The sequence below is a fragment of the Littorina saxatilis genome, linkage group LG9 (assembly GCF_037325665.1).
Source record: "Littorina saxatilis isolate snail1 linkage group LG9, US_GU_Lsax_2.0, whole genome shotgun sequence".
Classification (NCBI taxonomy): Eukaryota; Metazoa; Mollusca; class Gastropoda; order Littorinimorpha; family Littorinidae; genus Littorina; species Littorina saxatilis.
The window spans coordinates 23796444-23809415 of record NC_090253.1 but is presented as its reverse complement, the minus strand read 5'-3'; the positions used below and the strand labels follow the sequence as shown (position 1 = coordinate 23809415).

The following is a 12972-nucleotide window of genomic DNA, read 5'->3' as shown; positions in this document are numbered from 1 at the left end:
AAACAACATCACATCATCCAGGTATATTATTTAGTTATAACATAAGGAAGGATGTACAGACCCTCATCCCCCGATTAGAACTTCCGCCCATTCAAGATCAAATTTTCTCAGATGTTTTATACATAAACTCCAGTTAACTGACCCCCCCTTTTTTTAGACACGATTTTATCAGATTTTTTTTAGGTCTTAAAAAGAGGGATCCCACTGTATATTACTGCCCCCCCCCCCCCCCCCCAAAAAAAAAAAGAAAAAAAAAAGAAGAATAAAAAAAGAAAAAAAAGTGTAAACAAGAAAAGCAAAGTTACTGTTTTACGTGTAGCCATGGTGTGGTCACACAAAGACTTACTCTTGCACAAAAGTGCCTGCAACAACAGCATTGGTGGTCGTGTCATTTAGAATAATCGTGAATGTGATCAGGAAAAGCTTGTCTATATTTTGTTAAAAAAAAATCTTTAACAGCACGTCCGGACAGTAACGAAGATGACGATTTTGGTAGTATTGATTGCTCTCAGGACAAGGAGATACAAGTAATAGATATGTGTGGATGTGCTGCAGGTAGCTCAGCGCTGAAAGTCCACGGAATGGGGCACTAGCTTTTGGCTAGTACTTCTCATAATTTACTAGCCAGAGAGCAAATTTGTGTATTTTTACTCGCCAAACCAACCATTTGTTTCGGCAACTTTACTCGCATTTGGTGAGTAGATTTACATTTGTACTTGCCATTTACATGTTTCTACTCGCCATGGCGAGTAAATTACTCGCCACTTTCAGGCCTAAGCTCACAGCCGATCATAACTGAGGTTAGGACAGATTAACTTTCAGGTTTCACATCTTTTGGTTTTAGCTATAGGACCCCCGGACAAAGAACAATTGTAATGGTCGCTTCCTATTGACATTGAGCGAGAGTGCAGTAACAGCACCTGCCATACGTACGCCTTACACCAACTAGGTTTTATTGTTGCCCTTCCTTTGCCGCGATGGGTGCCTCGCTGTTAACAGAAGAACTAAGTTTGCTGTTTTCGTCCATGTTATAGACCGACACTTCTTTCAGACTGGAAGATATTGAAGACATCGAAGTGTCCTCCTTTCCGTTGTCTTTGCTGAAGCACTCAATCCTTGCGCCGTCTTCAAATGGCAGCTGTAGAACGTCAAACAACGAGGCTGTTTTACGAACTACAGCTTTAGATAGATTTGTACTGGTATGGGCTGTTCCGTAGATTGCAGGCAATGAAGGGTTTTTACCTGTCTGGACCAATTCCTTTTCTGCCAAGTCAGAGTTGGGTCCCTGCTTTAAACATTCACCGTTCTGCGTTTTCTTGTCAACGTTTTGAGTGATGTTGGACGATGCAAACGCTGTGTAGAGTCCTATTGAGTTGGATGATGTGCCAGGCTCGTCTTCGTTGTTCGCTCTCTTACCCCCCAATGACGCTCTCGACTTGGACATTTTCATAAGGCAGAAGCAACAGGCAGGAAGGCTGCCCATTAGAACGTTCCTGAATCCCGGTTGGTTGAACGCATATATTACGGGGTTGATGAGAGGGTTGACTTGCGAGAGAAAAACGGTAAACTTAATCAGGTCAAAGCTTACGTAAGTGTCCGGAGACCACATCCGAATGCAGCTGATGATTTGCAGAGGAAAATAGCAGACAGCAAACAAGACGAAGATGAGAGACAGAATTTTTGTCAATTTGATCTCCCTCTGCCGCGCAAGCAGACGACGTGATTTTTTTCTTGACAAGCCAGTTCCGTATTTCAGGTTACTCTTCCTGTTGTGTGCTTGAAAAGAAAAAAACATCTTTATATGGAAAACCATCACGAGGAAGAGGATTGGAACCAGGAAACCAAAAAAATTGACGTACACGCTGTAGGTCAGCGGAATGACCCTACGGAAGGAGCATGTTGTAAAGCCCTGAGGATCTTTATGCCAGCCCATGAGAGGAATAAGCCCATTCAGAGTTCCCACAACCCAGGCGGCAGCTGTCAGTATGGCAACAGAGATGGGCGTTGACGAACAGTAATGGTACAATGGACTGTTGATGGACAAGAAACGGTCAAACGCTACACATACAAGGCTGAGTACCGTGACATTTGCGAAGACTGTCAAAATACTGTTCATGAAAACACATCCGTGGAAGCTTTTCGGCAGTCCTGCATGAGAAACGGTAGAGAGAGTGGGAACGCAAAGGCCCTCAAGGATGCCAGCTACAGCTAAGTTGCAGATGTAATAATTGGTCCGCGATCGTAATTGTTTGTGACGCCATAAAGCTAATGGCACAAGGGAATTGACCAGAACGGTCAGTATGCCAAGCACGATCTGGGAAAGTGAGTAGATAGTGTCACCCAATTCCCATCCGTTTCTTTCCAATAATTCTGGGATTGGAGTAGCATGAGCATTGGGGCGAGTCTCCCAGTCTGATGAATTGCCAAGATCCATTTAAACGTTGGCAACACTACTCTGGCTTCGGAGTTAGTAGCATGAGGAAGCTTACTTGAGCGAATCCTGTCTGATGAATTGTCGAGATCCATTTTAACTGTGCAACATTACCAATGACGTCAAAATATATCGGGCAGCTTCATGACGGTGATGTTCACTTCATGAGGTCTCGGTTATCAGGATCCATCGGAACTGGCCGAGACTACTAAATCCAAATAACATTTAGCTATTTCTTCGTCAATTTTCACGACCGTTTTTGTTGGCTCACGTAAGTGTAGCCTATGCGATGCTAACTTTTGTCTGTCTGTGCGTGTGTATGTGTGTATGTGTGTGATAGAAACTTTAACATTTGACTGAACACCGAAATACTAATTTTACCTGGTTATTATCCAAGCAACAGCTTCAAAGTATTGAAGCAATGATCAACATTTCGTCGGGACGTATGTAGTTAAAGTGTGTATCCAAAGAAAACGGGTGGTGTGTGTTTTTTTTTTTTTTGGGGGGGGGTGGGGGGGGGGGGGTAAAAACAGGTGACTGGTTTGTGTCGTGTGTGGTATGTAGACCAGGTCAGTGGTCAAGGTTAAGTCAGATCGCGTGAAGGATTGTGGTATAGATCTCACCCAGCTGCAGTTCGCCGATTCGGGGAAGACGATTTCACATTGTTCGGTTTCGTAGCCCCAGAAAAATAGATAAAGAAGATACCAAAGGAGATGTCCTACAGGATGATCTGCACAGCGTGTTTCCAGTGTGTGCGCGAGGAAGCGCTGTCAAAAGCGCAGTGTCGATCTGGCAGTCGTGTCCCCGTAAGTAGGCTACAGACAGACAGATAGATCTAGATCTAGTGTCTCCCACTCTTGCACCGTGTCACCTATGCTTACTGTGTGTGTGTATGTGTGACGGAGTGAATGAGTTTTGTGTTACTGTTTGTCGATTTCTTAGGGGAACCTTGAAGGCTTCGCCTCTTGTTGTTCTATCCTTCTCTGTCTTTAATTTTGTTCTTGTTGTCACATATTGCGGTGTTTCCCTCCATCTTCTTGTCCAACCTTGTCCTTGTTCGTTGAGGGTCACCATGGGGGGGGGGGGGGGGGGGGGGTCTGTTCACGTGCACGTTGAGGCCAAAAGTGCCATGCACGGTGATCCACGGTGCACGTTACGAAAAAGCTCCATGCACGGTGCACGCCGGACCTCTGTGCACGGTGCACGCTACGAGAATTTCCACATTCCCATGCACGTTACGTCCAAAAAGCCCATTCCCGGTGCACGTGGTAAAGCATCGCCCCCCTCTTCGTTCCGTCAGTGTTGCTTTTGCTTTTTATTGTCCTTTGTTTTTGTCTGTTTCCTGATGAAGCTTTTATAAGCGAAAATTTGTATTATTGTGCTGTCCTTGCATGCTTGAGTACAGAATTCTTTAGATTGTCAACATATTTTTACATAAAGTCAACGTTTTTGTGGATGAAATGTACGTTGACGTCATATTCGACTTTTTAGGAACGTAGACTACATCTGAGACCTCGGTAGAGTAGTCTCCCTTTGTGGATCTAGAACGCTTTGTGTTTCGTTATCCATATGCCAAATAATAAAACAAACATTAGGGACAAAAATCATAGTTTGTTGATAATTAAATTAAAAATAATCTTTGGAATTTGCATTTACGACATTTCGTGGTTGATCTCGTGTCGGTCCACCCGACTTGTAAACAAGCACTTGGCAGGGCCGGACCAAATGAGTTGTAAGGGGGGGGGGGGGGGGGGGTTCCTCCTTTTTTGGGGGGGCAAATCAGCGAAGTGGCGAAGCCACAAGCGCGCGCCTGCGCGGCAGGCGCGCGAACTAGGGGGGGTCCGGGAGCATGCTCCCCCGGAAAATTTTTGAAAAACGGTTAAAATCTGTGCAATCTGGTCCATTCTGGGCCTTGTTTTGAGGGGCTAGGGTTAAGAGCAGCATTGTTTTGGTGCTAAAACTAGTAAAAGTCAAAGCAAGGTACATGCTTTTTCCAGGGGTGGGGTTCCGGAACCCCTGGAATCCCCCCCCTGGGTCCGGCCCTGCTTGGTACTGACGGAAAGACCCCTACTTTAAGCCTAACAGATGAGAAGTAATTGAAAACAGACTTAAAGGCTGACATAGTCCTATTTAATAATGTTAATTACTTCCAGGGCTTTTCCCATCGTTGCGGGGATGTTTAAATTAAGCTTCCTGCAAAGTTTTAGGTTTGAAGTCCTTACCAATTACGAGAAATAATTAATTCTGTATAAAGTTTATTGGTATGTTTAGCAACAGTTCTCCAGGTCTTTTGCTATTTTTAGACCGTCAACACAGACAGTACAGCTTCGTCAATCCCCGCGTGAAGGAAATCGCTCACCTTCCACGTGCAAAACGTAGTGATATTGACACGCCAGATTAGCGCGGTAGCGTATTGTGCTAAGCAGGAAAGCGCGCTTTTCTGTTTTCTTGTTAACTTCGCAATTTCCGGAAAACATCCACTTTCACTTTGAGACTGTTCTGTTTACATTCGACACTATCAACACCACTTTGCAATACTGAAATAATTTTTTCTGTGTTCGAAAGCTACAGCCAATCGTTATTATATCCCCTTAGGTACAGTTTTATAACATTATTGGCACATGTAAACAATAGGAATTAATTAATGAACGCTACGAAAAGGGCAGCCTTTAAGATGCACATAACAAACTGATGGAAAAGTGTGTTTATCCCTGCTCGAACCGATGACAACTTTTTAGCGACAGGCATACACCAATATGTTTCCAGAATCGAGTGCACTTTAAAAACAAATATATATTTAACTTATTTTAGATTCACGTCCCTGTAATCAAGCCAAAGAACATTCGTCGTGAAATGAATTGACGGATTGAGCTTCAAACTTAAGCATAATTAATTAATTTGGTCGTTTGATCGACGAAAATGGCGAGAGAAGACATACGTAGGGCAACCAAGGGACATCACTTACACGATAGAGTTGCCCCCTTTCCACACAAATCGAGGGCTTGCGTTATAGAACGCATGCAAACGAAATGCATCCAAACAGTTCATTCCGTGACCGCAAAGGTATCTAAAATGACTTGTTATGCTAACAAGAGCAGGTTCTGCAAAATTGGAGGCGTTAATTGCAGGGGTCACGAACGAATCGAAAAACTGAGAGAAAAAAACCCATGTCGAGGTTTCAGAGACATTATACAAGTCTTTGACATCACAGTTCAATGTTTTTTTCGCGAATGAATACCGAAAAAAGTTCACCTTTCACATCTGGACTGGAAGTATCCTATAGAATCAGGTTCCCAGCATAGCTTGATCATCCGAAGAGAAGGCGTATGAGTTGAGCGATGCCACAGAGGTCAGTTTCTAGACGTACCGCTTGCTTCACATTGGTCCCCGTCTCATCACGCAGGTAAGGCCCCCCCCCAAAAATAGTCTGTTTACGGTAACCCGACCGACCCTATTTTTTTTTGTGCGACCCTAGACCTTTTTTTGGCATTTGGGAAAAAAAATCTTGTTTTTTTTGCAAAATAATGTAAAAATATGGTTTTTTAGGGAAAAAAAAATCCCGACCTACCGACCCTATTTTTTGGGCCTATGTTACCGTAAACAGACCTATTTTTTTTTGGCCTAATCTGTTTTCTGCTCTTCGGTTGTTTTGTATAGTGTTTCAGGAAGAATGTACGTGTTCTCCTTTGAAAGTTATATGCCAGAACGATGTCATCACTTTCACAAACTAAGTTTTCCCTATCATCATCCTTGCCCAAAACAACTTTGCGAAAAATGTTATTTCTTGTTCTAGGGTTTCTGAGCTTACTGAGGGGGGCGATGCTTTACCCCGTCGTGCACCGGGAATGGGCTTTTTGGACGTAACGTGCATGGGAATGGGGAAATTCTCGTAGCGTGCACCGTGCACAGAGGTCCAGCGTGCACCGTGCATGGAGCTTTTTCGTAACGTGCACCGTGGATCACCGTGCATGGCACTTTTGGCCTCAACGTGCACGCGCACAGACCCCCCCCCCCCCCCCATGGTGACCCTCCTTACTCTGCACTGCTTGCCTGGTCACTTGTCCCACATGCTCTTTCAGTCAGTCGAGATCGACGTTCAGACCACTGGCAAGCGACCTGACCTGCTCTTCGCTTTTTTCGTGTGGCTCATTCGGTTCGTTACTGTGAGGGCTGTCCATGTCAGAGCACAGGCGGAAGGTATCGTCCACTGGACTACTACTATCACAGAAAGACTACAAGGTATGTCACTCACCTTCGAGTCTTCTGTGTTCTTGGAGTCGCTTCCTGGGGAAAAAATATTGTTCAAGGCGGTTTGCATCTTCCTACAGTCTGTGTAAGATCAAATAAATGAATGGTTGTTTGAACTATTATGTGCCTTTTGTTTTCAGCTTCCGTCTGCTGCAGGTTGTTTTTAACCATCATTTGGAAGAATCTTCGTTTGCGAGCCGCTAATCCACTTGGGGACAAATCATGTATCCGCACCGAATATGCATACCAGCGCTCATTGGTCTAAAACATATGTAAATATTGTGCAGCAAAGGGAAGCTACCCACGGGAAAATAATCATCGAATATCGGTGCGGATACATGATTTGTGTCGGTTTTTTTCCGCATCGAACAGATTTTACTATACGGATGTGAAGTATGGGGTTTTGGTTCCTATGAACTTGCTACTAAACTTCAATTGCGTTTTTATCAAATTGTTTTCAAACTAAAAAAAATCAACTCCAAATGCTATGATATTTGGTGAACTTAGAAGATGTCCACTAGATGTTAATATGAAATGTAGAATGGTTTGCTATTGGTATAAACTGAATAGTCCTATTCATAAAAATAAATGTTCAAGTATTGTGTATTGCTTTACTTATAAATTGTATATCAACAAGATGATTGAATCTAATTATTTATGTTTTATTGAAAAAAACTTAAATGAAATTGGTCTCTCTGGCCTTTGGACTTTTCAAGAAAATGTTCAATACTCAAGCGCATGGTTTAACAAGTCGCGTTAGGCGAAAATACAACATTTAGTCAAGCTGTCGAACTCACAGAATGAAACTGAACGCAATGCATTTTTTCAGCAAGACCGTATACTCATAGCATCGTCAGTCCACCGCTCGTGGCAAAGGCAGTGAAATTGACAAGAAGAGCGGGGTAGTAGTTGCGCTGAGAAGGATAGCACGCTTTTCTGTACCTCTCTTCGTTTTAACTTTCTGAGCGTGTTTTTAATTCAAACATATCATATCTATATGTTTTTGGAATCGGGAACCGACAAGGAAAAAGATGAAAGTGTTTTTAAATTGATTTCGAAAATTTAATTTTGATCATAATTTTTATATTTTTAATTTTTAGAGCTTGTTTTTAATCCAAATATAACATATTTATATGTTTTTGGAATCAGAAAATGATGAAGAATAATACGAACGTAAATTTGGAACGTTTTATAAAAACATTTGTTTTTACAATTTTCAGATTTTTAATGACCAAAGTCATAAATTAATTTTTAAGCCACCAAGCTGAAATGCAATACCGAAGTCCGGCCTTCGTCGAAGATTGCTTGGCCAAAATTTCAATCAATTTGATTGAAAAATGAGGGTGTGACAGTGCCGCCTCAACTTTTACAAAAAGCCGGATATGACGTCATCAAAGGTATTTATCGAAAAAAATCAAAAAAATCCGGGGATATCATTCCCAGAAACTCTCATGCCAAATTTCATAAAGATCGGTCCAGTAGTTTGGTCTGAATCGCTCTACACACACACACGCACACATACACCATGCACGACCCTCGTCTCGATTCCCCCTCTATGTTAAAACATTTAGTCAAAACTTGACTAAATGTAAAAAGAAAGTAAAAATAAACTTGTATGACCAGTATATCCATAAATGGTTTACAGAAATTGGAATAGAAAATATGTTTTGGAATTACATGTATCGAATGTTTAAAGATATTTTTGCATGTGAAGACTATGTCATGCACCTGCCATATCAGCATTTGTGTTTTAATGATGAAGTTTAGAACATTAAACAACAAATTGCCTGTACAGAAAGAACGTTATCTTAACATCCCGAGGTCAGAAAGAACTTGCACCAAATGTGTATCACAAGACATAGGTGATGAATTCCATTATTTATTTGTCTGTGATTTTTTCAAAGAAGAAAGAGCTGAGTTGTTACCACCGCAATATTGGAAAAAAACCTAATGCACTTAAATTTAAAAAGTTGTTTGCTACTAAGAAAAAGAAATTGCTAAAGAATATTTTGGACTTTATTAAAATTTGTAACAGTTTTTCATAATTTTTTTAATTTTTTTATTTGCTATATTAGCATATATCATGATTGTATTGATTGTATTTATTGTTCAAAATGCCCCCATTGGTTATGGACTAATAAAACTTGAACTTGAACAATTGTTGTTAAAGGGGTTGTCTTTAAAGCTGAAAGCATTCCTACGTCATAGATACAGTGTTCTATCTATTTTGTTCCAGCCAGCGTGTGAGAGAGAGAGAGAGAGAGAGAGAGAGAGAGAGAGAGAGAGAGAGAGAGAGAGAGAGAGAGAGAGAGAGAGAGAGAGAGAGAGAGAGAGAGAGAGAGAGAGAGAGAGAGAGAGAGAGAGAGAGAGAGAGAGAGAGAGAGAGTGCTTGTTTGTTATTGTTTTGCTCCTTGTTCGACGGCAATCCATTTCCTTTGTTGTTATCGGTCACTGTTTTAAATTAGGTGGTTCTTGAAATTCCAAATGCGTGGCAAGCTCTTTTTGCAACGTTATTCCAGTGATATACAGGCTCCCCTTTTCAGCTTCTTCTGCACATTCACAATAATCTTTTTCACCTCGGACAACATCTTACCAGTTCAGGTGTGCAAACCCTTGGATAGTTTCGGTGTTTGTGTGACATGTATTGTGTCAGCACGAGATGCACAAATAAGGTAGTACGGCACAGGTGGAAACAAATGACCTGCAGGTCTGTAGAGGCCTGGAAAGAGGGAAACATTTGATTCACTTTAAGTGGTCTTTATGAAGAAATAATTAACCAGAGGAAAGTAAAGATTATAGTAAATATAAATAATTAAATTAGGTATACTTTTGACGTACTTATTATGTTCTTATCTACATTGCAAAATATGTGTAGATTGCGAGATAATTTCGAAAAACCAGGTCTCAGGCGTATCGCAGACAAAAGCACAGTCACGACCTTGACCGAGAGAGAAAGAGAGAGAGAGAGAGAGAGAGAGAGAGAGAGAGAGAGAGAGAGAGAGAGAGAGAGAGAGAGAGAGAGAGAGAGAGAGAGAGAGAGAGAGAGAGAGAGAATGGCACAAGCGTACAATGCTTGTATGTGCTGGTGTGTTTTTGAGCTACCTGTAATTTTACTCTCACTACTAATCTGTTCGTTGCAGACAGTTAGAGAAACATGTCAAACATTGCTACAATCAAAGACAGGAGTCTCTGGACGCAATAAAGCAGGTGTTCGGCAGTGAGCCACGGAAATGACCAGCCGATCCCAGTTCCAAGGACATCATCATACAGACTTGTAACTTTGCTGGGCAGGTAAAGGCAATTTACATTTTAACCTTCGCCCGACCGGGTTATCGACTACACACGGAAGACATCGTGGGGCCGTGCGGACCCATGCTTCTCAAAGAAGGAAAAATATGCATACCTTTCCGTAGACCCATGCTTTCTAAAGAAGCAAAAACGTGCATCCTCTTCCGTAGACGCCGTGGTTAAATTTCCGCGAGAAGTAATTAAATTAAATGATTAATTTCATTATTACCGTGCGGAATAAAGCTTCTCAAAAAAGGAAAAACGTGAATACCCTTCTTGTTATGTATTAATTTCGCTCCACGCGACTTGCTTATTAACTCCAACATTAAACAGATCGTAGAAAATTATGTTTAGAGCCAATGCCTGAAGGTTTGTGACTTCTCTCCCTAGTTTTTATGTAAGTTCTTTATGTTTGAGAAAATGGGTCCGGCACGGCCCCACGATGTCTTCCGTGTGTAGTCTAAATTTGACCTTTGTTTTTTTAATTACTTCTCGCTGAAATTTAATTATCTTTTAGGACATAAGATCTTTTTAGGTGTCTGAGGCATTCTTAAAAGCTCATTAAAAATGTCCAACTGGTTTAAGAGAAATTTGCAATTAAACACCCTTTTGGGTCCACACGGACCCACGACGACCGGCGAAGGTTAACAACGTTGTGGTGTTTTTTGGCATGACCATGCTAAGAAAAGGTCACTCTCGCGGAATATTAGAAGTCCCTGAAACAGGGAGACAAAATATAACGCTTTCACCTTGTGCATATATATATACGCAGTTCGAACGTGTCTTTTGCGTCGTTTTTGGTGTTAAAAACTGGCCTACGATTACAGTTTTTTAATTAATGGCCTTTCTACGTCATTCATTTCATCATACAATCATTCATTCGCTCGGCTTCCAGACGAGTGGACGTAAACTGATAGAACTATCAAGATAAGTTTTGTGTGAATATTTGTTTGTCTGTTCACTTAAAAGACCGTTGGGTCGAAATAACCCCCCGCGGGTTAGGGGGAAGAATTTACCCGATGCTCCCCAGTATGTCGTAAGAGGCGACTAACGGATTCTGTTTCTCTTTTTAACCTTGTTAAGTGTTTCTTGTATAGAATATAGTCAATTTTTGTAAAGATTTTAGTCAAGCAGTATGTAAGAAATGTTAAGTTCTTTGTACTGGAAACTTGCATTCTCCCAGTAAGGTAATACATTGTAGCAAGTTGCAAGCCCCTGGAGCAAATTTTTGATTAGTGCTTTTGTGAACAAGAAACAATTGACAAGTGGCTCTATCCCATCTCCCCCCTTTCCCCGTCGCGATATAACCTTCGTGGTTGAAAACGACGTTAAACACCAAATAAAGAAAGAAAGAATGGGTCGAAATATCTGTGAATGTAATGTTTTGTCAAAAACAAACGTTCCAACAACCTACCTTTCTTGTTTTTTGATTCTAAGATTCGGCCTCGAACTGCACCTCAATTTGTAAGAATTCGTGGCCTTTTTTTATTGAATATTTTATCTGCCAAAATTAATCACGATCATTAAGATTTGAAAAGTGCAGTTTGCTGAAAATACGATTTCTTGGTGGTTCTATCGTAGCGATGGCAGTGTCGCGACTGCACTTTTCAATTGAATTTATTGAAACATTGATACATTATTCTTTTACTCAGTCCGGATTATAAGATTGCATTTCAGCTTTTCAAACTAATTAACAAATTGTTTAATGTAATGTCTGCAATTACGGACACACACGTGTTGTCATTGTACTCTTTATTACTTCCTGAATCTAAAAAATCGAATTATTGAAATTAGGTTAAAATCTGTACAATCTGGTGCATTCTGAGACTGAAATGCAACTTGTTTGGATAAGGTAAAAAAAATACATTCTCCTCAACCCCCCCTCCCCCCCCCCCCCCCCCCCCCCCCCCTGGCAATAGTATGATTCAATGCATTGAAGCACATAATGACTATTAGTTATCAGGAGTTTTCAGTCAGCACAATTTAACTCTCCAGTGTTCTGGTACATCTTCACTTCTCTCCATATCATTCAGTCAACAAGTTATAGATACTGTGATTAAATGGGACGCGGAAAAATAGATTACTCCAGCGGAATTCGTAAGTTGTGTCCGCGGAAATCTCACCCCTGACCCCTGTCCGGTATAAACTGCACCGTTAGGCTGGTTGTTGCGACATATGTCGCGCTACTTTACGTATACTGTCACCTGGTTGTCACGACATACATCGCGCTACTAGCTCAGTCTGTTTGGTCGGTTCGATTACCTCCCATGGATGCGAAAACCTATATGACCGTTTTTATATTTAGTCAAGTTTTGACTAAATAATTTAACGTAGAGGGGGGAATCGAGACGAGGGTCGTGGTGTGTGTGTGTGTGTGTGTGTGTGTGTGTGTGTGTGTGTGTGTGTGTGTGTGTGTGTGTGTGTGTGTGTGTGTGTCTGTCTGTGTGTGTGTGTGTAGAGCGATTCAGACTAAACTACTGGACCGATCTTTATGAAATTTGACATGAGAGTTCCTGGGTATGAAATACCCGAACGTTTTTTTCATTTTTTTGATAAATGTCTTTGATGACGTCATATCCGGCTTTTCGTGAAAGTTGAGGCGGCACTGTCACGCCCTCATTTTTCAACCAAATTGGTTGAAATTTTGGTCAAGTAATCTTCGACAAAGCCCGGGGTTCGGTATTGCATTTCAGCTTGGTGGCTTAAAAATTAATTAATGACTTTGGTCATTAAAAATCTGAAAATTGTAAAAAAAAATAAAAATTTATAAAACGATCCAAATTTAAGTTTATCTTATTCTCCATCATTTGCTGATTCCAAAAACATATAAATATGTTATATTCGGATTAAAAACAAGCTCTGAAAATTAAATATATAAAAATTATTATCAAAATTAAATTGTCCAAATCAATTTAAAAACACTTTCATCTTATTCCTTGTCGGTTCCTGATTCCAAAAACATATAGATATGATATGTTTGGATTAAAAACACGCTCAGAAAGTTA

General features: G+C 41.0%; 1 protein-coding gene across 1 annotated transcript; it reads right to left on the bottom strand.

Annotated features, from left to right (window-relative positions):
- Window positions 1-321: 321 nt before the first annotated feature.
- Window positions 322-2526, bottom strand: LOC138977393 (adenosine receptor A2b-like). The gene has a single exon (XM_070350285.1). It carries the CDS (start codon window positions 2432-2434, stop codon window positions 953-955), a length of 1482 nt encoding a protein of 493 aa, XP_070206386.1. The 5' UTR covers window positions 2435-2526; the 3' UTR covers window positions 322-952.
- Between the last annotated feature and the right edge of the window lie 10446 nt (window positions 2527-12972).